Source organism: Lissotriton helveticus, chromosome 2_1 (genome assembly GCF_964261635.1).
Source record: "Lissotriton helveticus chromosome 2_1, aLisHel1.1, whole genome shotgun sequence".
Classification (NCBI taxonomy): Eukaryota; Metazoa; Chordata; class Amphibia; order Caudata; family Salamandridae; genus Lissotriton; species Lissotriton helveticus.
This window is the reverse complement of record NC_136059.1, coordinates 876,891,533-876,916,360: the sequence shown is the minus strand read 5'-3', so window position 1 is coordinate 876,916,360 and position 24,828 is coordinate 876,891,533. Positions and strand designations below refer to the sequence as shown.

Sequence of the window (24,828 nt, the reverse complement as noted above, 5' to 3'; positions counted from 1 at the left end):
CACGCGAGCTGTGTGCTAATGCACACGATGACAAACCAAAGCATGCTCCAAGACGCTGATATAGGTCCCTGTGACAGTGTCACGTTGGCTGGAATACACATGTGCTAGAGTTCCTGCTTTACCTGGTGGGTAGAGACTAGTTAGTAATGAGAAGCACAAAAAACGCTGTGTGCAAGGTACTACGTGCCCTGAGTATTTAAAGTAAACCGCCTCCTTGTAGTTGTGATCCACCAGAGTGGAGCCTGCACACAGTAGTTTGTTGTCGATACACAGATCACACTGTATTTGGTGTCTTGCACCCCTGTCTGCTTGTTCGCCTTTGCAAAACTTAGAGCTAATGGCATTGTAAATGACAACATTTTTATTTATGTGTTGGTTTTGTAAAAAGAAATAAATGGCATGGTCATTTACTGCTCCAGCTGAAACCAACGTCAGCATGATCTCCCGTAGGCACACTCACGGGCTAGGAGTTTTATAGGGATTTTGTCTTGTTCCCTCCCATTTTTGCAGTAGACGGAAAGCTACCCCAGCAGGAGTTAGAAGGATTTGTGGGAACATGCGACCAGTCTGTGTAGTGGCATATTCTGTTCCAGGCTCGAGTTTTACTACTGCTCAGATTCATTTTCTGGTGGCACTTGCTTCAGATCTCTCTGAAGACAGAAAGCTATTTATGACTCCACAATCTACTGCTCTGCAAGTGATATTTAATACAGTTACGGGCAAATCGAAATTACTTTCATTGGGCTGCTCTGGCCTTTTTTTAATCACAATTTGTAATAGTAAAGCAGTTTAACTTCGCCTTCCACTAAGAGGGATTTATTGCATGTTTTTTAGGACTGTGCTATAGGCAGTTAGTCTGTCGGATGACCAGATTTATTGCTTCCACTTCACAGAGTGAGCTTTGGTTCAGTCCCTCGCCCATGACTTCGCCAGTCGTCTCACTTCTTGCTACTGATTCAATGGCTTTCCTCCCTATTCTTGTGCTTATCCAGCCCCAGAGCATCTTGGTTTCCCACTGCTGCGACCGGTTGAGCTGGATCCATGCATTGTGTACCCGAGCGGAATCCTTTCGTCTGTATGGAGCACTCCAAGGATGTGCGTTTACTTTACCGTATCAAAATATCAACCCAATGCCCCATTGGGGGCGCTCTACTACTTTCCTACTCCCCAATGCTCGCACCTATACCACTGCCTGTGTTTAAGGGCTGCTCTCATCTGCCAATCCAACTTCCCATACAACGCTGAATTAAAGTTTAACCATAGTCTGGAAGTTTTTAAGTGCTGCTGGCCCGCTTATTTGAAACAAGCTGTATTTATCTTTTTTCACTTTCTAAATATAAACTTGCAGGTCTGCAATGGCCACCAGCCATGTTAGATCAGGACATTTAAAATGGTCGCCCACCTAATGATGTATGAGTTTCGTAAGCACGTGCTGTTCGCAGCATCCTTGGAAAGGGTTTTCTGTACTGGGTATGCTAATGCTCCTTTGTGCGTGGCTATCAAGTGAGAGGCTTATTCCGGAGATCCCAACCTCATACCCACTCACTTCAGACAGAAAATGACCCGTTCTGTAGGTGGCAAGTACCCCCATAGGTTACCGTCTCAGGCAGTATTTGCTTTCCAGGTAATTGCACTAATCCAAGAGCTTGAAAGAGGAAGGAACAGGAAAGAGCAGAGACACAGTGTTGGCTAATATAATAAACAGACGCGCAAATGAAAGAATACAAGTGGTAAATTGTAGACAAAGTAAAGGGAAAGCATGAGGGCACAAGCTGTGAAAATAAAGTGGAAATACTACAACGAAAGACAGGCAGACAAAGTAAGGGGCACATGGATGAGCAAGAGAAGTCAAAAAGAAAAATTAGAGATCAAATAAAAGCAAGAAAGAATCTAAGCATCGAAAAAGGGAACTGTGCAAAATAAGGAGTAAATAGGAGAGTACAAGAAAGAGTCAGAGGGTGAATGCAAGTATCGAGGTCTAAATCAGTTCTCATAAAGTTGATCATTCTGAGATTTCATCTGCAATCAAAGTATCTAAACGTGGGACATTCCACTGCAGCCAAGTTAAGAATTCGACTTTTTTTTGTTGTAAAGGTGTATGTGATAGAGACGTGTGCAAGTGACACTGGTACACCTGATATAAAACTAACCCATTTGGGGAGAAGGGAAATTCAAGTATAATAAAATGTCATGTTTGAAAACTCTTTTCTAATCAAAGGCCTAATTACCGGTGTTTTTGGCCCATCAGGCAAAGCCAACACATATCCCACAATATGCAGACTTCCCAGCAACAGCTACCCTCCAATTGAAAAGGCCCATCTCAGTAGGAGACTGACATCTACTACAGCAAGTACAGCCCTGTTTGTCAAATACTTTCTAAAACTAACAGTGCCAACCTTGTAAAATAAGCCTACCATTGTGAATAATGGTAAAAGAACTTCTAAAAAAAATACACTCTCTAACAGACTACCACAATCGCAATGCATTACCCTGTTCTATTCTCAATCTAAAACGTGCTACACTGCAGAAACCACAAACACAGGAGAAATGATTCAAAATACCAAGGAGTTCACTAAAAAGATATGTTGAAAGACACCCTAAAAGCAATTCCCGAAAGCATACACCAAGAGGCACAATTCTAAACTTCAGATGAAGGCCTCAAATGTTCACATCTTAATCTCAAACTATGGATATAGTAGCAGAATCCAAGGACCCAGTCGGCGTCAAAACACAGATACTAACACACTTAAAAATTATTAGATAAGCAAATAAATTGGTTACTCATCCGTAATGCCAGTTCTACAGCTTTGGTATCTTGCGTGCTTGAATCATTCACAGGAGCCAGACTGTGAATCCCCGGTAACTTAGCAATAAACATTATTAAAATGACCAAAAGCCCAACAACAGTGTTTAGCAGCACATTCACCTCATTAGAAACAACTCAAACTTATGGCAAAAAGGTCAAGTGGCTGAGCACTTTACTTAGCATAGAAGTCACCACAGGTCGGAATTCTACAGCACTCAGAGAGTACACGAACAGAGCTCTGCTCCTACCCATCTTTGACCTACATCTGTTGCATAGTGACATCTATTTGGTCTTCAGTAGACTTCAGTCAGTCTTAACTTAAGCTTCCACTAACGGTATCTCGCTGGGTCATCTGTACGCCACTGAAGCACAAGTTACTTACCTTTGGTAACGATATATCTGTAAGAAACAGTAGTTAGTGTTAGATTCCTTACCTTAGAATATCCCCAGGCGTCAGACTGGATCCGGAAAGTTTTGCGTAGCAGTACCCCTGCGCGTCGGTAGGCGTCGTCTGCGGCTCCGCGTCTGTCGTTGGCGCCGGGATGACATTGGAGTACTTAGACGCCGCCCTCGCGCGCGGACGTCAGTTTTTATACACAGCTTTTCCGCGCCAAAAACGCAGAGCCATGATAAAAACCAACACTGGTGCCATGAAACTAGGGTCCTCAAAGGGTAGAACCTTAACCCTAGATATCAGTTCGCAGAACGGGGAGGATGGGTGGGGCGCTAAGGAATCTAACACTAACTACTGTTTCTTACAGATATATCGTTGCCGAAGGTAAGTAACTTGTGTATCTGAAAGAAACAGGTTAGTATTAGATTCCTTACCTTATAATAGATACCCCAGCAAAACCAACCCCGGTGGTGGGTCTGCGAACCAATGATCACACCAGAAAGTCCTGGGGAACAGAACGGCCGAAAAAGCCACCTCTCTCGACTTGGCTGTCCAGGCAGTAGTGTCTAGCGAACGTGTGCAGCAAGTAGCTGCCTGACAGATGTCCTGCAAAGGGGACTCCCCGACCCAGGGCAGTAGTAGTCGCCGTGGCCCGAGTAGAATGGGCACGCAGCCCCACAGGAGGCTCTTTTTTAGCCAGAGAATAACAAGCTTTTATGCACAAAATAACCCATCGAGAAATGGTTTGTTTGTGCACCGCACATCCCTTCTTAGCGCCCACGTAACCAACAAAGAGCTGGTCGTCCACCCGGAACTGGCGTGCGCGGTCCAGATAGAATGAGAGCGCACGTTTTGGGTCCAGACGGTGGAGCCTCTCTTCCTCTTTTGAGGGATGTGGAGGTGGAAAGAAGGTGGGTAAGGTGATGGACTGCCCAATGTGGAAGGCTGTGACTACTTTGGGCAGGAAAGAGGGACGCGTTCTCAAGAAAACTTTGTCCGGATGGACAGGGAGGAAAGGAGGTTGAGAAGATAGAGCCTGGAGCTCACTCACTCTCCTGGCAGAGGTGATGGCAACCAGGAATGCAGTCTTAGAAGTTAGAAGACGAAGAGGGCAATTGTGAAGTGGCTCGAAGGGAGCGCACAGCAAATAAGTTAGAACAAGGTTCAAGTCCCACTGAGGCATCACGAAAGGAACAGAAGGAAACATGTGAGTGATGCCCTTCAAAAATCTATTTACAACAGGGGACTTGAAAAGAGAAGGCTGATCAGGAAGCCTTAAGAAGGCAGAAATGGCCGAGAGGTAACCCTTCAGAGAGCCCAGAGCAGAGCCCTGCTGGGAAAGAGAAAGAAGAAAGAGGAGAACCTCTGAAAGGGGGGCAGAACGGGGATCCACAGCCTTTGCTGTGCACCATGCCACAAATTTGTTCCACCTGCAGGCGTATAGCGATTTGTGGAGGGACGCCTGGCTGCCAGAATGACATCACAGACTTCAGGAGGCAAGTCAAATGGCTTCAACTGTCGCCGCTCAATCTCCACGCCTGGAGGTGGAGACTGGACAGGTTCGGGTGGAGGACCATCCCCTGCTGCTGCGACAGACGGTCCTCCTGAAGAGGCAGACGAATCGGGGGATCGGCTGACATGCTGAGTAGCTCGGGATACCAGTATCTTCATGCCCAGTCCGGAGCGACAAGGATGACTTGGGCCCGGTCGCGCCTTATCTTCTTCAGCACTCTGGGCAGAAGTGGTATAGGCGGAAGAGCGTAAAACAGACCGCCGCTCCACTCGCGACGAAAAGCGTCTCCGAGCGAGTGCCGCCTTGGAAATTCGAACGCGCAGAACTGATGACATTGCGCGTTCTCTTCGGTGGCGAATAGATCTAACCAAGGCTTTCCCCACTGCTGAACGAGACCTTGCGCCACGTCAGAGTTCAGACGCCATTCATTATCCATCATGCACAGACGGCTGAGTACGTCCGCACTGGCGTTCAGGGAACCAGCCAGGTGTTGAACCACCAGGGACACGCCCTGGTGTTCCAGCCATTGCCAGAGGTGCAGAGCCTCCTGACAAAGGGTCCACGACCCCACTCCGCCCTGTTTGTTGCAGTACCACATGGCGGTGTTGTCCGTGAACACCTGCACTACACATGCCCGGACAGAGGGAAGGAAGGCTTTCAGTTCAAGCTTGATCGCCTGCAGCTCCAGAAGGTTGATGTGGAGCCGGGACTCCGCTGGAGACCAGAGACCTCTGATCTCTGCCTCTCCCATGTGGCCCCCCCCAACCCAGGAGGGACGCATCCGTCACAACTAGGTGCTCCGGTTGGGGTAGGGAGAGGGATCTGCCGCTGACTCAATCGTGGTCCGTGAGCCACCACTGCAATTGCCTCACAGTGCCCTCCGAGATCAGGACGTGGTCGGACAGGTTGCCCTGATGCTGGGCCCACTGAAACTTCAGGTCCCACTGCAGAGACCGCATCCGCCACCTGGCGTGATGCACCAGAAGGATGCAGGAGGCCATCAGCCCCAGAAGCCGCAGCGTCAACCTGACCGAGACTGCCCAGTCGTGGGTCCAGTGCTCACTACGCCACTGGAGTCAAGCTATCCAGACTGATGAGGGCTGCAAGCCCGAAACCGGTCCTAGGATGCTTGATTTCTGTTCAGGAAGACATGGCCTGGCAGTTCGGTCTGGACTGTTCTCATGAGGCACAGGGTCAAGACTGATTTGCATATTGCTATGTCTGAACTGGGGTGGCGTGGTGAGCAAAAAGATGGATTAAACCCAGATCTGTGACTGGGGGTGAATATTTGACAATGTTCAACATTCCGTCCATCTTTTTGTGTTACACCACTTATCTGCCAGGTGCTGTGTGTCCGCTCAATTCAACCCTCTCCAGAGACCAAACCTCCTGGCACAGGAGCCCACTCCACACTACGTGTTGCAGTGCCATATGGCAGGGGCATGGTTTATCATAACCTGCACCAGCCTCCCATTGATGGACAGTAGGAGGGCATTGAGTGCTAGATGAATGGTCTGGAGCTCCAGCAGACTGAGGTGTAGCTGGCCCTTTGCCAGGGACCAGGGCCATCTAATCTCCACCTTCCCCAGAGGACCTTCTCTGCCCAGCAGCAACACTTATATCATCACCGTCCGCTCTGGGTAAGGAAGGAAGAGGGGCCTCTTACTGAACCAATTGGGTTCCTACAGCCAGCATTGCAACCCTTGAGCCTTCTCGGAGACCTAGATGATGTCAGTAATATTGCTGGGCCCAATGAAACCTTAAGTGCCAATGCAGAGCTCGTGCTTCCTGGCATAACTGAAAAGTAGGATGCTGGAGGCTGAGAGGCTAAGAAGCCTCAGAGCCACTCTCAATGGGCTCCGTGAGAGAGTTTAAAACATCAGGATCATAGCCAAAGTGTTAGACTTGTTGTGGCGGAGGACACTCACTACACCCCACTATATCCAGTATCACCTCAATAAATGGAAGGCTCTACAAAGGAATCAGGTGGGCTTTAGAGTCGTTTTTAGTGAACCACAATGATGTCACTAGGTCAGACGTCATCCACAGGTAATCCACACTGACTACACTGAGCCTGCCTGCCTCGAGGTATGGGAATACAGGTATCCCAGACCTCTAAAGATAGGCATCAACCACTTCCTTCACCTTTGTGAGCACCTGAGGGGCGATGGAGTGTAAGAAGGGGAGAATGGCAAACTGAAAATGCTACTGGCCTACCTTAAACTCCAGATTACATCTGTAGGACAACAGGTCAGAAATATGAAAATACAAGTTCTTGAAGCCCAGTAAAACCAGTTTCCCAGACAGAATAGATATGATTTTGCCCAATGTGAGCTTTTTATATATATTTATATCCTTCTACAGCAAGGCATTGAGGGGCCTTAGATCTACAAAAGTCTTAAGTCCCTATTGTATTCTTGAACAAGGAAATAGCAAGAGCAACAACACTCGCCTCTTTGCATACGGTACCCTCTCAATTGAACCCTGGGAGAGCAAAAGGTGCAACTCTTGTAACAGGATATACCAGTGCTTGTCTGAAATTTTGTATGGTATGAGAGAAATAGTAGCGATTTTGAACAATCTGTACAACCCATCTGTTGGACCTGATGAATCACCAACCTGGAGCAAAGTGTTTACTCCTGCACTATTTGTTGGACATACACCACTAAGAGGTGTATTGACCACTGTAGCAGGGGACAAAGAACTGGACTATTGACCCTGCTGGCTGCGCATGGTGCCCAACAGACTAGTGTCCACGGCCTTTAAAGGTCTGGGCTGTCTGATGCATCACTGCTGGGAAAGCAGTTTATATGTCAGCACTTTGAAATTGCCTTTAAACTTTCAGAACTGATGCGGAAACTGGCAGGAGTCAACAACCTCAAGGAGCATGCTGTAGCTCTGCTGTCTTTAAAGCATTCCAATGTGGAGTTTGTCTTCCCCCTGAAAAGGCAGGACCCAAATGGAACATGTCCATTAGAGAGGCCTGTACATTATCGGAGAATCCTCTGGATTGTATCCACACGCCACTAAAAAAGGATAACAGGTGGCCACATTTTGTCTATCATGTATTATCTGGGTCAAAGAGGCCTTAAGATCATTCAGGACAGATGGTAAGATCTTGCTTGCCATGTCTCATAGGTCATATGTACACCAGCCCAGCAGGCAAACTGCATATACAGACCATAGTGCTAGACTGGCGGAAGCAAACATGTGCAAGCCAAAAGCATCAATCCTCCTGGATTCCAAAGCCAGAGTAGTAGTTGGAAATTAGTAGATCAGTGCGCATGACAGCACTTTCTACAAGTCAGGTCGTCTTGTTATTTGTCATCAATTCAGGTTAGACTCTTTATTTCAAGTGATCTTTGTTTACTCCCATTTAAAGTCACAACAGATTCCCAACAAGATGATGGAGAATAATTAAGCAAGCACGTGTATGAAATGACATCACTATGACCAGTCACCATTTCACCTGGTTTACTAGAAGTAAGGCACAAAGATTTTGTTGATCACAACACTGCTTCAAGTGCCTTTAACTTCCAGAGGAATCTATTAACTGACTTTCCAGTTTGCACGGATTGAATCCTCAAGATTGAATACTTTTCTATAGAGGTATTGACTTCCTCACAGCTAAACATCCCTCACTATTTCTAACCTCCAATTGGAGATACTGAGGGCTTGGTTCTCAGAAGGCAGTAGAGTAAGAATGTATCAATATCTGGAGAACTCCAGTTGAACCTACGAGTGTCCTTCATGAAGGATGTCAGCAGTGTGAAAAGCTTCCTTTGCAGTCTTGAAAGCTGATTTGCAACGTTTTCCTTAGATTAAAACAGTCTATGAGGCAATGCTTGCTACTTCAGGTAAACACTATCAGGAAATCTTTTTTGCTAGAGCATTTGTTTGGAACAGCATGGAATTATATCAATCCTTGCTGCAAGGGAAAAGTCCAGGCTATTGACTACTTTAGACATGCACACACACAACACTAAATTAATAAAAACTGAATTGGCAGCTCAGTTTACTAAGGAGGATAATGGCATCCATTTAACCTGAGGAATTTGCACATGTTTATTAAGCTCTGGTGAAACCAACATCCTCATATGCTTGACCAAAGTCACACTATCCTTTGACGCCGCCCTTTATTTTGGCAAAATGTTTAGTGATAACACTGAGAAACTTGGAACAGGTAATTCTCCCCTTCTCTTTCACTGATCTGTACTGACCTGAGAATACAATTTAAAGTCCTTTAAATGAAATACAAAGTCTTATGTCTCCACCAGAAGATTTTCCTACACAGAAACACTCTGCATGATGCTTTTGGCCAACAAGGAGTAAAACATCTCCTCCTTAAAACCTCCAGACCAGCTGCTTTCAAAACGTTTAACAAACTTCCAAATCTTGCTCTCAAACTGTGGAATGCCCTTTCTGAAGACATACATTAAATATCACTGCCCGCCTTGTTAAGGTACCAGTTCATTTATTCAATGTAACCTTTCAAATACGTTCCTTTTCCCATCTGTTCATGCCTTTGTGTAGTTACATGCACAGATACACAAAACCACATGGTTTTGGCTGTGCTATAAAAATGCCTCCAATATACACCTATATTATCTGAGAGGGGTATATACGTACAGTAAGAATGCTGCAATTATGATCTAACCTGCCCAAACGAGTGCTGTACCTATACTATCTAATGTGGGGTTTGCATGGGTGATTTTTGTGATGTCTGCGTGTGCACGGTGCCAGCATATCTAATATGAGTGCATTTGTAGCCATATGGACTTTGCCTCTATGCACTTTGGTGTCTCCAGTGTGAGTGATAAAGGGTAGGTGCATACTATACAGAAGTCAGACTTTGTTAAAGGGTTGAATGTTGTTTAGTAGTGGGCGAGGTAGAGCTTGAGCATTCCATAACTGGGGTGCAGATTGAGGGTGCGGGGGGAGCTAAGAACTACTGAACCCAAAATGGAAAGAGTCCATTAGGAAGAGTAAGCCACGTGACAATTGGGTAAGCAATCTGAATGAAGAAAGGAAGAAATAATACATTTAAAAAACTCTATACATGCCACACTGAAACAAAAGTAACTACAATTCATCTGATTGATTTATCACACCATACAGGATAAATACTAAGGAACATGAGAATGAAAACCGAATGCAAGGAGCGGGACACATAGGCAGTCTAACTTTAGAATACAAGAGTTGAAGTAGGAGCGAACAAAGGTCCAGAGAAAAAAATAGCAGAGAAGAAGATCAAGTATCAGTTATACAGAAGGAAACAAATCAACCAAATCGTACAGATTAGCATTTAAATTGAGCACCCATTGTCTTCATTGGTCACAAACGATGCACATTATGGTACAAATAAAAGGATGAAGCAATTCGAACATAAGACAATTGGAATAAAATGGATTAAAATAAAAAGATGGAGAATGCCTGCCTTTTTTTAAGAGTGGTTGATTTGGAGTCTTTCCATCGTCTTCCTCATCTGGATTAGGTTTAGAAAACAAAATAATGGTTAGTTGGTGGCTGATACAATTAGTTAAATAATAAATAATGTACAGGTTCAAATAAGGTGTTGTATGGAAAAGGCACTACCCTCAATATGCTCAGTGTACAGATGAAACTAAATAGGCATTAAAGGATTGGGCTATGCTTTTTGGGAATTGCGAGAATGTGCTACACTTCAGAGAAAAACTTTGGGGGAAATGGATAAATATGTCTATCATCTAGTTCCAATATACTGCCATTTTATAATCAGTTATATGGTTTTAAGTAACTCTGTAGCCAAGTAGTTCACTAACCCTATAATCACACGTTGCTTGGACATAAGAAATACACATAAAACTGTGGCTTTTGGGATAAGCACCAAAAACTAAAGATTATCTACGTCACAAAGTCCAGAACTTCCCATAGAAGGGCATTTTACAAATCACATCTTCATTAACAGGAGCGGTCCTTGCTAAAGTCTATACAATTTATAACGTTGGCTCAAGTGTGTTTTTGGTTAATTAAAACCGTAGAAAAATATAGCCTTTGGAGCATTTCAGCCAACAGAGTAAACTAAAAAAACACTAACTTCAACACATAGTAAGCCGCTGTACATGCTCCAAATCAAACGCTACCAACCTGCCAGATATAGCCTCACTATTCAACCCATGAGAACCTGTTTATCAGAATACAAATCGTATCTTTAATGGCCATAGAGTATTAAAGGTTTCTTATAAATAAATAGGGGTTAACAACTTTACACAGGGACAAGATTCTATTTTTCCATGACGGAAAAGCACTGCAAGAAGAGACACGGTCAAAGTTTCAGGAACGTGTAAGTTTTTTAAATCTACATTTGTCATTCAATTTTTTCATTTGTAAAATGGGCTGGTAATACAGCTGCACAGTAACCTTCCACAAATGTTGCTGTGCATGTAGCAGTACGTCAACATATCGCACTGAAAATTGTTTTTTCCTAATTATGCAAAGGGGCTTGTTTTACCAGTTCATTTTTGATTCAGTATTATTGAATATAAATCTGCAAGAAGAGAACAAAAGTTTTTCTCTTTATTTTTTTAATCGATTAGGCCACCAATTTCAGTTCAGTTAACTTCCACAGGGACCCAAAGCTGAAAAAAACCCTTCTGTGGCGTGACCTGCTATTTATTTATTTTTTTGTAAAAGGTGTGGAGCCAGATGATTCGGGCGAAGACAGATAAGTTATTTGTTTTGTACCCGAGACGTGGTTTTTGGGGCAAAAATACACAGCAGCTATTTGTTCTCTAAGAGTTACTCGAGCTGCAAATTATTTTTCTTACCAAGGTGTTTCCCCTCTCCAGTGACATCAGGCAGTCTTTTCTTGAGTCATTGGGCGACATTTAACAACATAGGTCACGCCTGGCCATAAATGGCTCGTGGTACATGCAGCCATTGAAGGGTTTAAGACAGTGAACTCATGCCCAAAAGGATAAGCACGCTCAAACTGGTTTCCCTTCCTACACAGCCTCTTTGTTGAAAATCGTCACTCTTTAATTGTTCAGGAACACTGTGGAGCTATTTGATTTATAGAGAAGCTTAACGTAGCTCCTTACAGAAGACCTAACCTTATAACCCTTTACCATGCTATATCTTAGCCACAGATTTGCTTCATTTGTACCACACACAAATAGGGTTGGAAATTACTTCCCAAACTACAAAAACATTTGAGGTTCCTTGTGAATGTTATATATATATTTTTTTACATGAAGGTAATAAAAGAACACACAAAAACAACAGGGTTCAACGATAAATTACTGCAAGGGCACTATTCTTGGAATGTTTGACATTTCAGGCGATTTGTAAGTGACAGCTGACGAAGAAAGACTACTTTTAATTTAGGCAGGACAGACAACACATACCCTACGAACATGAAGTCTGGCTAAAATATAACAAGACAAAACATAGTGAGAGTGAAATGGTGGTGGTCAATGGCGGTGGCTACAGTCCAGCAAGTTTACGATGTTAACACATCACTGCTCAATAAGGAACTCGTTCCCAATCTCTCCCACTGTGCCCACGCGAATAGGAGACAACCTAAAACATCTGGCTCACAATAAAGTGTTCCATCAAGTGCACAGCATTGTCACCCCTTATCAAAGCCCATTCGCACGGGCAGGCCTAGCGTGTAATCTTTCACTCCAGCAAATAAGGTTGTGAAGGCTGGCCTTCTAAATAGGCTAAAAAATGTGATATTGAGTAAGGCTAACCAATATCTGCAATGGTATTCCGATTCATTTTGCAAATCACCACTAACAATAATGCTATTTCACTTCACAAAGCTTTATTTCGGTCATTAAGACCATAAAAGTATACATACAATACAATCAAAATCATGACAATGTATGTTTAAAAGACAACGCTGGAGAAATAAAATTCAATGTGTAACAACTTTGGGTGCAAGAGAAGTTTGGCTGCACAGGCTAGCAGATTAAACCAATAGATTCAGAAAAATGCAAGTGCAATACAACGGGAAGTGGAAACACAAGCATGGGTACAATGGCGGACGGGTCTATTGCAGGAACCAGCCAATGCGCAGGAAATTCAATAAAATCATTGCAAATAAAAATATGTTGACAAGGGGTTACACATCAAATATCTCAATTAAAAATGATCATCTTGTGATTAAGAAGTCTAAAAGAATTATAAAATGATAACAAATATCCCTCTCTCCTTATTATGGGCAATAGAAGAAATCCAAACGCAAACAACTGGGATGGTTATTGTTATCTTTTTTATCTTTTTCTAAAAAAGCCCAGCGCCTACGCCACATAGCATTTGAAAAACGGTAGACTGCAAAGACAACTGGCTTGGAGGTATCATACTTCAGAATTCTAAGTGCCTCCTGGCAATGCACAAACCCCATGTTCCTACACAGCTGAATGAGCCAGCACTGTCTTTTCGATTTGTAACCTGGACAGAAAAATAAAGCAGCAGCTCCGACTTCTCCTGATGGTTACAGGCAGGACACCCACGTTGGGCCGTTACGGACCATTTGAAAGTAAAGGCCCGCAGAGGAAGGGTACTGAATCTAAACTGAAGGTATAGTTTTCTAGCTGGGAACGGGAGGATATCATCCAGAAAGGATTCTATTTTATACTCATCTTTCACAGCAAGGAATTCTACTGTCAGAACACCTAGGTCAGAATTCATGGATAACTTCCAATTTGTGTGATCGACAAGTTCTCACCAATTCAACATGTGAGACTACGGAACAACCTTCTTCAGGGATACTCCCGAGGGTTGGTTTGCCTATCCTTCTGCACTCTTCCCTTATATGTGCAAAGAAAGCAATTTTTTTCTCTACCCCTGGAAGACCTAGTAGTTCTTTAGTTTCTGCCTGATATTCTGCCAATTCCGGGGTCACCCACAGCCTACGCCAGAAAGTTAGGGGTCTCAAGGCAACTTCATCGGCCTTAAACCTAAATCCAACCACAAGGGGATTAACGGAGTACTGGGGGGGCTTGGTGAGACCCAGAATTTGTCTTAGGAATCTATTCTCAACTTTGATAAGGTGGCTGCAAGAAGAGTGTCCAATAATGCTACATATCTCGTGACACATTTAGCATTATATTTTACTTCTAATTCATAAATTATCAAGGCTATGACGAATGTGTTTTTCATTACAGTACCTTTTTGCATGACAGGACTTTTGTCAGCAGATAATGAAGAGAAAGGTTTAGAGGCCTCGGCTTCTGCTTTCTTGCTGTAGTTTATGGACACAACTACATCTTTGGAGCTTGGAGACTTTTCCTGAGATGATAACAGTTCTTCTGCAAGTAGAACAAAAGTTTATTATTTAAAATGGCATATTTTAATCTCAAATAACACATGATATTAACATTTACAAGCAATCTGTAAAATTCATACATAAGCTCACTGAATTTTTAGATAACCTGACATTCACACAGTTGTGCAACACATTCTAGAGAAGGACATGAGTTTGATTCTCACACTCCTTTGCTGCTAGCAATCTAGAGGATAAGAAAGGTCTCAGAATAAGCGAAGTGACACGAAGGCCTATAATTCATCAGTCTTCATAATATCCTCCAACTTACTTCAGTATTTACTTTGCTGGGAGCTAAAGATAAATAAGCATAACTTCTCCAAAAGAAGCACAGGATAAACCTGCCTATGTTTCTCCAACCATTTGTTGCGACTTTAGACAATTCAAATTCTGAGATTGTTCAACCAAAAACAATGAGCTGTGCCTTTAACAGACTGCTCTAGTAATTGCAAACAAAAAACTTGATGAGATAACCCCAACGTGGCCTACTAACTTTTTGCCGATCCACCCCAGGCAATTATTCAGGCTACAAAAAAGGTTGCATCAGGTGTTGATCAAGAAAAGTGCTCCCATTTTGATAACCTCTTAAAAGATGTCCGGTTCATGATCTTGCCCCTAACGAAATATATGCACCCTGTATCACATATGTGGCTTCCGCAAGGTCCATGGTATTCAGGCTCTCTAAACAGACTCAAGGACACCGCACTGGAAATAAGCAGTCTTGCTAGGTCAACTCTCTCAACTGGGGCATTTCTGCTTTCACTGAGAGCTTTGTGGTAGTTAAATCAATTTAACACTTTAGCTGCATCACCCCTGGATAGGAACGCTTGGAGGGGTAGAGATGTGAGGCTGTTGGATTCTTAAATATCCATTGTGTGAAACCAACACCAAAAAAAGGGGTGGCAATCGGAGTTGCATTAGCACCAGACTACAAATAAGTATTAGTAAATGCATTACGTTTCGCCTATGGGATTAATATTAACTTTTTTTTCCTCCGAGTTGTAGCTTGGTGAGCAGTTGTGCAATATAAGTTAAAGAAACTCTGTTAAAGTGTTCCGACTTGTTTACTGCGAAAGACAGTATAATGTAAATACTTCATAACAGCAGTATTCTAAAATCCAGCTTACATACCATTTAAGTTCCAGATATTTGAAGCCCAACAGAGCGGTGGCAAGGAAAAAAATGTAGCCTTGACTACACAGAGTTCAACTTGGTGCTTCATTAGGAGTGGCTAACGATTCCCGTTGGGGCCTGTGCAAGGCTCGCTCACATGCATGTTTCCCCCGGAGATTTTGGACTACGTAAGTAACCAAAATATCTGAGGGACACCTAGAAGAGCACGAGGAATTACCCGTGCCTGCATAACTGGAGTTACCGACCCCCTAGTTATTCTTTATTCACCAGGGGAGTCTCAAATTTCAATTGCGAATTCACGTTAATTCTGCAAGACCGGAGTTAACAATGTGGTAATACTGTACTTAGGAAAGAAGGCACTATGCGGTACCGGTAATGCTCAGTGTGGAATCAGCATATCAGTTAACCAGGGTGCTCATAGTGAGGCCCAGAGATTTTGTAGGTGAGAAACAGACTCCATGTTGGGGACAACAGTCAGATGTAATGGAGTCGTTCCTAGCAATAAAAGTTATTTTGAATTGTGAGTGTATTTTATACTTCCACTAATCTTGGGGGTGCACTTCAAGGTAAACTATGTAACAATTTGTTTTTAAAATAGTGCTGGCTGCCACAGTTTTGGCATCTGTAAGCAGTGTAAACGGTAGGGGCACTTTTATCCTATTTACTAGCACTTCAATTACCGACCTGAGAAGGTTGGGAGGTTAATAAGGCCCTGCCATGTTTGAATCATTTGACTTGAATGGACGGACCCTGGGTTTTCACCATATTACAAACCAGTAGCAAATGCCCATAAGGCATTTTGTATGTAGTTAAGAGGTCACTATCTCTGCTGGTATATAACCAAGTCAGTATTATTAAAGTATTATTAAAAAAATTATAATAGTTAATGTGTGGTCAATATCTCTGCTGGTATACCACCAGGTCGGTATTATTAATAAGAAAAAAAATTAATGTGGCGGGAGTATATACGTGGTTTATTGAAAAGATCTTGGTGGCACATTATTCCATGTTTTTCACTTCCACGCATGGCTCGCAGCCATTAACGCAACTACAGTTAAAAGGAGTTAATTTTTTCTGGCACAGATTTCTAGGGACATTTAACCTATGGCACCCCTTGTGCTTGGATACCATTGGCACTCTTTTCATAGTCTTTTCCTCTCTGCCTAGAGTCTGAAAGAAGTGCACTAAATACCAATAAGTGATTTAATCTTTTACTATGGGTCAATATTTCAGATAGGCAGGGAAAGAGTTTTCTTTTTCCACATTATTAAAGATGAGCATATTAATGCTTTGTGTAGTCCAAAGAGGCATTTTCCCACTGGGACAGTATTTTAAGATGTGTTCTTCAAAATAATTTGTCTCCATGCACAATATTCCACTGTTAATTTCTGAGCCATTTGTTTTGAGTTGCAAGTTCTTCATACCGGTGTACTGCGTGGAATTCTGCCAACAAGGTATCTGATGTTCATAAGGCGTGCTCTCAAACTGAGGAGAATATTTGCTTTTTTTTTTAAACAATGAAATCACCAAGAAATTCATTGGAAGACCTCACCCTAAAATGAAAGTCCGACTAATGCCATAATATTTAACCTAAACCTGATCAGCAGTGACCAAAATCATACTGTCCACTCTAGTGCTTGCATCTTTCAGCTGGACTCAGTTGGCAGGACCAAATAATGCCACTTAAATATATAAATCAAGTCACATCATGGGGCGTATGGCAATCTCTTCTCTCATTAAGAGGCAAAGCCATACATCAGCCATCTTCCGAAGTACTCATATCTGTGAACAGCCTCAGCGGGCAGCAGCTTTCGGCTGATGAACACAAAAACAGACAACCCAAATTTTAGAACACTCATCGGTATTTCGCACTTCTAACTTTCAACGAGTACCCAAATTCCCTTCCCTCTAGTGTTATGAAATATCACTTTCAAGCTGTTTAGCGGCAGGATGAGTCTAAGAGGCAGTCACTAACAATAAGGTTTAGGTCGGACTTGATACAAATTCGAAAGCTAGAATTAGTGATCCTCTATATGAAAGATTAAGCAGAAATCAAGTATGAACTGCAAAAAAACCTTTTGTGCAACCATGTATTTTCAGTTTCTAAAACGATTCAATCCAAAGAGGTAAAGTCTTGTGGAACAGTTCTTACAACATGCTGGCAGCTATTACAATTCAACCATTATGGCTTTCAGAGGATGTCGTAAGAACACCAGGGACAGGTTTCTTCAGTAAATAATGAAAGACTTCTTTGGATGCCAAACTTCCACAGGTATTTCTGCATTGCAGTAAACAAGTACCAAGAATTGCCATCAGTGCCAAGATAAACTAAACCACCGTTTCAAAATGAGCAACAGCGGTCTTGAACAGTACTTTTTTTAGCCAAATGCTAAAGCAATAGATGTTCTCCATGGACATCGTCCTCAACTTGAAGGTTGACAATGTATTAAAATACACTCTCTTGTCCCTTTCACACCACAACTACAGCAAATTTTACATAGAAGAATGCCGGGAAGTACCCAGTCATGCTTGAAGCCCATGCTATATACTATCAAGCGATTAATCACCGGGCACAACAGCCGACTCCAGCAAACTCAGCCCTCCATGTCTTGTGCCGATGTCAACCACTGGAGAAACAATGTGTTTTGATAATTTCTTAAGAGAACAACTGCCATATAGGAAAACCGCATAATGGGAGTAGACTATTCTACTCAGTCACATCCTGATCAATCCTTTAATTGCATGTCGACCATCTGGAAGTGCTTTCCAAAGTAAACTAATTTAAAATAATTAAAATGTGGCCACCTTTATGTGCACATGTATGGACCAGTCCTCTGATTATTTTTTTACCTTTATAAAACCATTTAAAGATGGCCACTCTTGCATACCCATGCAGATGCATACGCGGGCAACTTTGAATTGGGTTTAAATCAAGTAAAAAGTATTGAAAGGTAGGTGCTCTTGCATGTCAATGCATGGGCAGTCATTTGAGATGTTTTTGTAACAAAAAAAATAAGAAATAGCTAAATTATGTGCGCAGCTGTCGAGACATGAGTAGCAGTGTTGAGAGCTGCAGGCCCTAACCAATGTAAATGTACAAGTACATTTAAAAAACATAAAACAACCCTAACGTCAGGCCTAAAACTGGAGAAAACCTAGTGCAAGTTATGCACATCTGCCGATTTCCCACACCACATATAGAAACAACAGCTACAGAAAGGTTTGATCTTACAGAAAAAGATAAAGGCTTCCTGCATTAAAATGTAGTCTGAAGTGCATGATTTCAAATATAATTACGAGAAAAATTGAACTTACAGGGAAGTAATACCAAGAATTTCTTTTATTTAAAACCCTGCACATGATAGGACTTGGCAAACTGAGGTAACATTAAGCATTTCTTCGAGCAAGCATTTTATGAGGTGAGAAATTAAAAGCTGCTCTGAACCTCCGCAAAGGGGCATTGGAGGTTCACTTGAGATACTCTGGATTAATCTTTCATTTAGGATTGTACAACCTTAGCTAGCACATAAAAAAACCTTTAATAGCTGTAATTAAGTATTAAGCACTACTCTATTTGAATTCCCTATCCTTGAAACATTTGCGACAAAAAAGAAAGAGGACACTGCTGTTGAAGTAGTTGGCCACACTACAGAAACTGGCTGCCCTAGTATCATAACAGTGAGACCCAGAATGAAGCCGTTCATTCTGGGAGGCGAGTTTCCAGCAACCACTTAGAAAAACATGCACACTAAAGTGTGAATTACAATAAAGTAAATCACCATGCTATGAAAAAACCTGCATATGGTCCAGTAGATGAAGAGTCATCATCAAAATCTCAAAGACTAACATTGCTACAAAGCTAAGCTTTAAGAAATGTCGCTGGAAAAAATAAAAATCAGAATCGTGGCGATAAAGCAGAATGGACAACAATGTGACTCACGTATTTCTATAGGGAAATCAACAAGATTTTTTCCAAGATGGCCGCCTGGTAGGAGCTCTCCTCCGGTGCTCCTAGTGCTAGGGATCCCTTTCATGGAATTATCCCGGATAGCACTCGTCGTCATTGGGAAAATACAAGTAACTGGAGCTTGACAAGTAACTGGATGACTAACGAGTAACTGGATTTCAAAAGGAGCTGGATATCACATACCTGCAATCCTTGGCGACTGGACCCCTGCAACTCTCACCGGAGCATCGGAGCTGTCGGCGGAGCCCTGGACGGTGGGAGAGAGCCTGCTGCGGATGCGGGCGTGAATACACGACGTGAAGGACTGCCTGTCAGCGCGGGCCACCAGGAGACTGCATACTGGGGCTGCAGCTGCCATCGTACAGCCCGGGGACTAGGGAGAAGCGCTGCCTGCCACCGCCTGAGAACACCGGTCGCGAGGCGGGCGCCTGGAGTCTGCCTACCGGGGCTGCAGCTGCCATCGTGCAGCCCGGGGTCTGAGGAGAAGCGCAGCCTGCTGCCTGACATTGCCCGAGAATACCGGGCTGCGGAGCGGGCGCCCGGAGAGTGCCTGACGGGACGGCATTCTTGGCGCCTGGAGTCTGGAGGCACGGTGAGGCGCTGCTTGCTGCTGCCTATGGGCGCTGGGACGCTGAGCGGAGCGACTAGGAACCTCCGTCCAGCTGCGAGTCCCGGCGCTGAGATCGGTGTGCGCTGATGAGGCGTGCCTCTCACCGGATTGTCCCCTGCTGGGAAGATCGGGGTCTGGTCTCTCGTGCGGCATCCTCCTCTCGCCGGACTGCAAGCAGGCATTGGAGCTGGCTGGGAGGTTAGCGAGCTGGGGCTAGTTGCTGCCGCGAGACGACTAAGTCGCATCCCCTGACAACTCACGCGGCGCTGCAGACTGTTGCTGAAAGAAGCCTCTGACCCGGACAACGCGAACCTGCGGACCACCGGCTGTTACTGAGACCCGGGGAGCAGACCTGCAAAGGAGGGGTCTCGCTGGCAAGAAATGGATAAACAGCGCAGATGGGCACACTCAGGCAAGATCCCTGATGCCTGCAAAACGCTGCTATTAACATCATAACTACTGTGCAGAAATAACATAAAAGCACAAAGACTTTGCAACTTTGCAACATTTTAGCTCTGTTCCTGGTGTTATCTTTGTCTACACCTCCAATAAATGCTTCACCTTGCGCCACTTTGCGGGCAACATCATAATACAGGCCAAGAAGTTCTACAAGAAGGTATTGTACACTTTTGCCTTCCTCCCTTTGTTCAAAATGGCTGGGGCCATAAAGCTGTAGTAATAAATCTCCCTCCTTTACCTTCGACGCCCACAAGGCTCCCCAGCTTGACTCCTCCACACAAGACAAGACCACCAAAACAGAGATAAGACTCCCTCCCAACAAGTCAGAGCTGGGCTTGCTCAAATAGAAACTGAAATAGCCCTTCCTTGGTCGTAAAGCAACAACAACTGACAGAGGACTATCGGATATATCCCCCCTATTTGGCGGCCATATTTGACTATTATTTCACCTTCTTCGGCGGCCATCATGGACTAGTCACTCTCACTGCTTGCCCAGACCCTAAGAACTGACTATCTACATAGCTCTGTATCTAAACACTGTAATTAAGTATCTGCCTTGTATTGCAGTATTGGATCTTTTATTTTTATTTTATTTTATTTTTCTATTTTGTTTTCTACTCTAGTATACACATTTGTTGTACTTATATTTGTTATATTTACTGCGGCAAGCTGCACATATCTCACCTCTATCCCCATCATTCACTGTCCGTTGCGGCAAGCTGCACATCTCTCACCTCTATCCCCATCATTCACTGTCCGCTACCGCATTTATTTATTTGTTGGGTTTCCGATGTAAGCTACGTCACGATATTGTACTGATTATTACTACCTCATTCACTTCGCTCTGTCATGTAAACTGCACCCAGCCACTTTCTACGCCTAGACTACACTGCTGTTACCTCGTACATTCTAATATGTAACTTGGCTTCCACCTAATCGGTCCTACCTCTCATAGTTGGTTACACAGTGTAAGCTGACTGCTACCTCGTATATAGGATACATTTGGTAAGCTGCACCTACGCACTGTCTGTTCGGGGATCACACTGACTTCTACCTCTTATACTTTTGATCACTCACTAGTGTCCTCCTTGGCCTTGTAACTAGCGGCTGACAGTTTGTACTATCGTCCTATTTCCTACACCTAACGCCACAGCCTCTCTAAAATGGAGCTCAACGGCAAGCACACTTTTAGAATTAACTACCCCTCCACTCCTCTCTCCAAAAATGCCACTAAACGTTTTAAACACAACTTCTTGAGGTCGCACCCTGAAACACCCTTTGCCGACACCTACTTCTCACCGGGCAATGGAGCCCTGAATACCGATATCATCTTCCACACCGCACGCAGAGCCCAATGGAGAAAAACTTTCCTATCCCTACTCACAGTCTCCACCACCAGGAAAACAACTCATGGCCTAATTCTCACCATCACACCTTCCCACCTCTTCCCTGGCAGGTCTACCATTACTATCTACAATAACGGGATTGTCCTAATCCAATCCACGGACAAGAACCTGGAATTACTAGACAACCTGCTCCCCAAGTTCAAAGAGCACCTCTCCAAGCTGCTGACCCCCACCCAGAACTCCGCCAGCACTATCACCCCTGACGTCGCAGCCACCACCTACTACACCTCTACCCCCAGCACCCCAGTAAATGGCCCACCTGCTGTTAACGCCCCCCACTCCCCAAGGACAGTCACAAAAATCTCCACCGCACATACTAGCAGCCCCTCTAACATGACCCTTCTTATCCCCACCCATACCCCCTCCATCCCTCTCCCCCCGGACAGAACATCCCCCACCCACAACACACCACCATCTGAACAAGCCACCGCCCAAAGTCTATCCACCCCCCCTCCCAGCCCCCCACGACAGACACCTCTCCTTCCCCATCTCCCTCCCCACTCCCACCCACGAATATCTCACACCTGACACAACAACTCCCACCCACAACACGCCTACATCTGCACACACCATCACTCTGAGTTTATCCACCCAACCCCCCCATCCCCCCCACGGCAGACACCTCTCCCTTCCCTGCTCCCTCCCCACTCCCACTCACAACTCTATCTCCCTCCCAACAAAAGATACAGAACATACCTCCTCCCTTACCTTAGCATCCCCCTCTCTCCCACCTCCTATTCTCAGCCCTCACTACCCTCCTGTCTCCCCCACTGTCTTCAGCCTGCACTCACTCTTCTACTCACCGGCACCGTCTCCCACTGAAGTCACTACCTATGCTTCCCACCCACCGCCTGTCTCACCTACATCACCCACACCTCTCGCCCACAAACACGTCCACACCTTGAATACCTTCCCACTCTTTAGCACCGCGGAACCCCTCAACAACGCTAGTATACCCCCCCCCCCGATACCCTGCCTGCTCTCCAGCTCACTACTCAATCACTCACCAACGGCTCTCTCCACCAACACCTTCCCCAATGACCCTCCTGACCTGACTTTATCCACCCTCCAACAAGTCAAAGAGGAAATCTTACAAATCAAAAAAGACGTCCACGCAATCAAAGACCTTCTCTCCTCACAGCCCAGTCTACCTCCCACCATCCCACTACCCTACAAACGACGCACCCTCCCTACATACCCTCGCCCCCGACGACACCAGCAATGGCCTACCATCCCCGTTCGTAATAATTCCCACCGCCCCCGTCGTGTTCTCAACCCCTTATCGGACCGCGACCTATGCTCTCTCCTACGCTCTTATGGCCCAGGTCCGGTAAAAGACTTTTCCAACTCACACATCCCCATACCCACAATTCTTACAAACCCTCTGAGGCTCCCAACACTCAACAACAGAGGCTCCGTCCCTAACAACCTCAGAAAAGTTCCCCTCACACTAGAAAGCTCGACCACCCTACTCTCTCCCAAACTCAAATGCATCCTACTAAACTGCAGATCGGCCCAGAGACATTCCTCCGACATCGCGGATCTCGTCTCAGATAGGGATCTGGACCTAGCCATTCTAACGGAAACGTGGCTCACTGAAGCCTCTACCCCGATTATGGACATACTAGTCCCCCCCAATTATCACATCATTAGGCTGGACAGGTCTCCTGGCAAGACGGGCGGGGGAATTGCATGCATCTTTAGGAGCAACCTCTCCGTTACTCGTCACCTCCCCTTCCCTTCCCTTCCCTTTCCTCCTGTGAACTCCTCTGCCTCGACATCACCAGTGAGGGCAAACAAGTCTGTGCTTTACATCTCATCTATCACCCACCTGGTGACAATCTCATATTCACCCAACAATTCATGGACCTGATCACTTCCAATGCCGGTCGGCAGACCACTCAAGTCTACCTGGGTGACTTCAATCTCCACTGGAACGATCAGAAAGACACCGTGGTGAATAGTCTCAAAACTTTCCTCAATGCGCTTGACCTCACCCAATTATGCGATAAACCAACACACGACAAAGGCGCGATACTCGATCTCATCATTGCCAAAGAGAACGCTATTCAACTGGAGGCGATTCTACCCTGCGATTGGTCAGATCACCACATTATCACCTTCTTTATCAACGAAAAAGTTAAACCTAACCCTACTCAACCAATCAAATCCAAAACATGGAAAAGGGATTTGAAGAATCTTAACCCCTCTACCCTACCTCCCCACATCGGCAACCTCCTCCTTCCCCCTTCAGGTGCCTCAGATGCTCAATCACTGACTGACCACTACCTTGACTCTATGAATACAATAGTCAATGAAGTCGCCCCTCTGCAACTGAAGAGTCTCCACCAAAATTTCTAACCCCTGGTATGATGACAGACTCAATGACGAAAGGCGTAATATGCGAATGGCAGAGCGCACCTGGAGATCGGACCCTTCAGCACTGCATCTCAAAAAGCTTAAGAACAAGAGAAATGCCTACTTTAGGAAAATAAAGCGCACAAAGTCGGACTTCTTCAGCCGCCAGTTGGACCAAGCGAAGAACAGGCCAAGAAAACTGTTCGAGCTAATCAAGACCCAAACAAAGGCACAACCCACACAATCAAACAGCACAACAAATGACACCCCACACTGTGAAGCCTTCTCTGCTTTCTTTAAACTAAAGATTGACAACATAAGAAATGACCTCATCATGGATGTAAGCCGATACCCCAACCACACCAGAATGGCAGACTCAACCTAAAAACGAGGCATCCTGGCAGTACTTCGATACCTATTCGGAAGAAGCAATACACAAACTGCTCTGCACCCTGAAGCCCTCTAATCACCTCACTGACCCTCTACCTGCTAATGCTGTAAAAGACTTTACCCCCTTGCTCCTCCCTCTCTGGACCAAGATCATCAACAGCTCTTTGCAACAAGGCCACATTCCAGACTCCCTTAAGGTGGGGCAAGTCACGCCTATACTCAAGAAACCTACAGCTGATCCGTCTGACCTAAACAACTATCGGCCCATCACCAATATCCCCACCCTGGCCAAACTGCTGGAGAAATGTGTCCAACTCCAACTAACAAAACACATTGATCAATTTGACCTCCTCAACCCTCATCAATCAGGCTTCAGAGCGAAACATAGCACGGAAACAGCTATGACACACATAATTGATGACGCCCTCCAAATTCTGGATCGCAATGAGTCCTGCCTCCTCATCCTTCTTGACCTCTCGTC

General features: G+C 44.6%; 1 protein-coding gene across 1 annotated transcript in view; it reads right to left on the bottom strand.

Annotated features, from left to right (window-relative positions):
- The window catches only part of SLC12A2 (solute carrier family 12 member 2), a 439,949-nt gene that overhangs the window by 74,588 nt on the left and 340,533 nt on the right, over positions 1-24,828 (bottom strand). Inside the window, exons 20-21 of the mRNA XM_078675608.1 lie at positions 13,869-14,009; positions 10,151-10,198 (exon numbers count right to left, since the gene is read on the bottom strand). Coding sequence (XP_078531734.1) covers positions 10,151-10,198; positions 13,869-14,009 — 189 coding nt within the window. The remainder of the gene's footprint in view (positions 1-10,150; positions 10,199-13,868; positions 14,010-24,828) is intronic.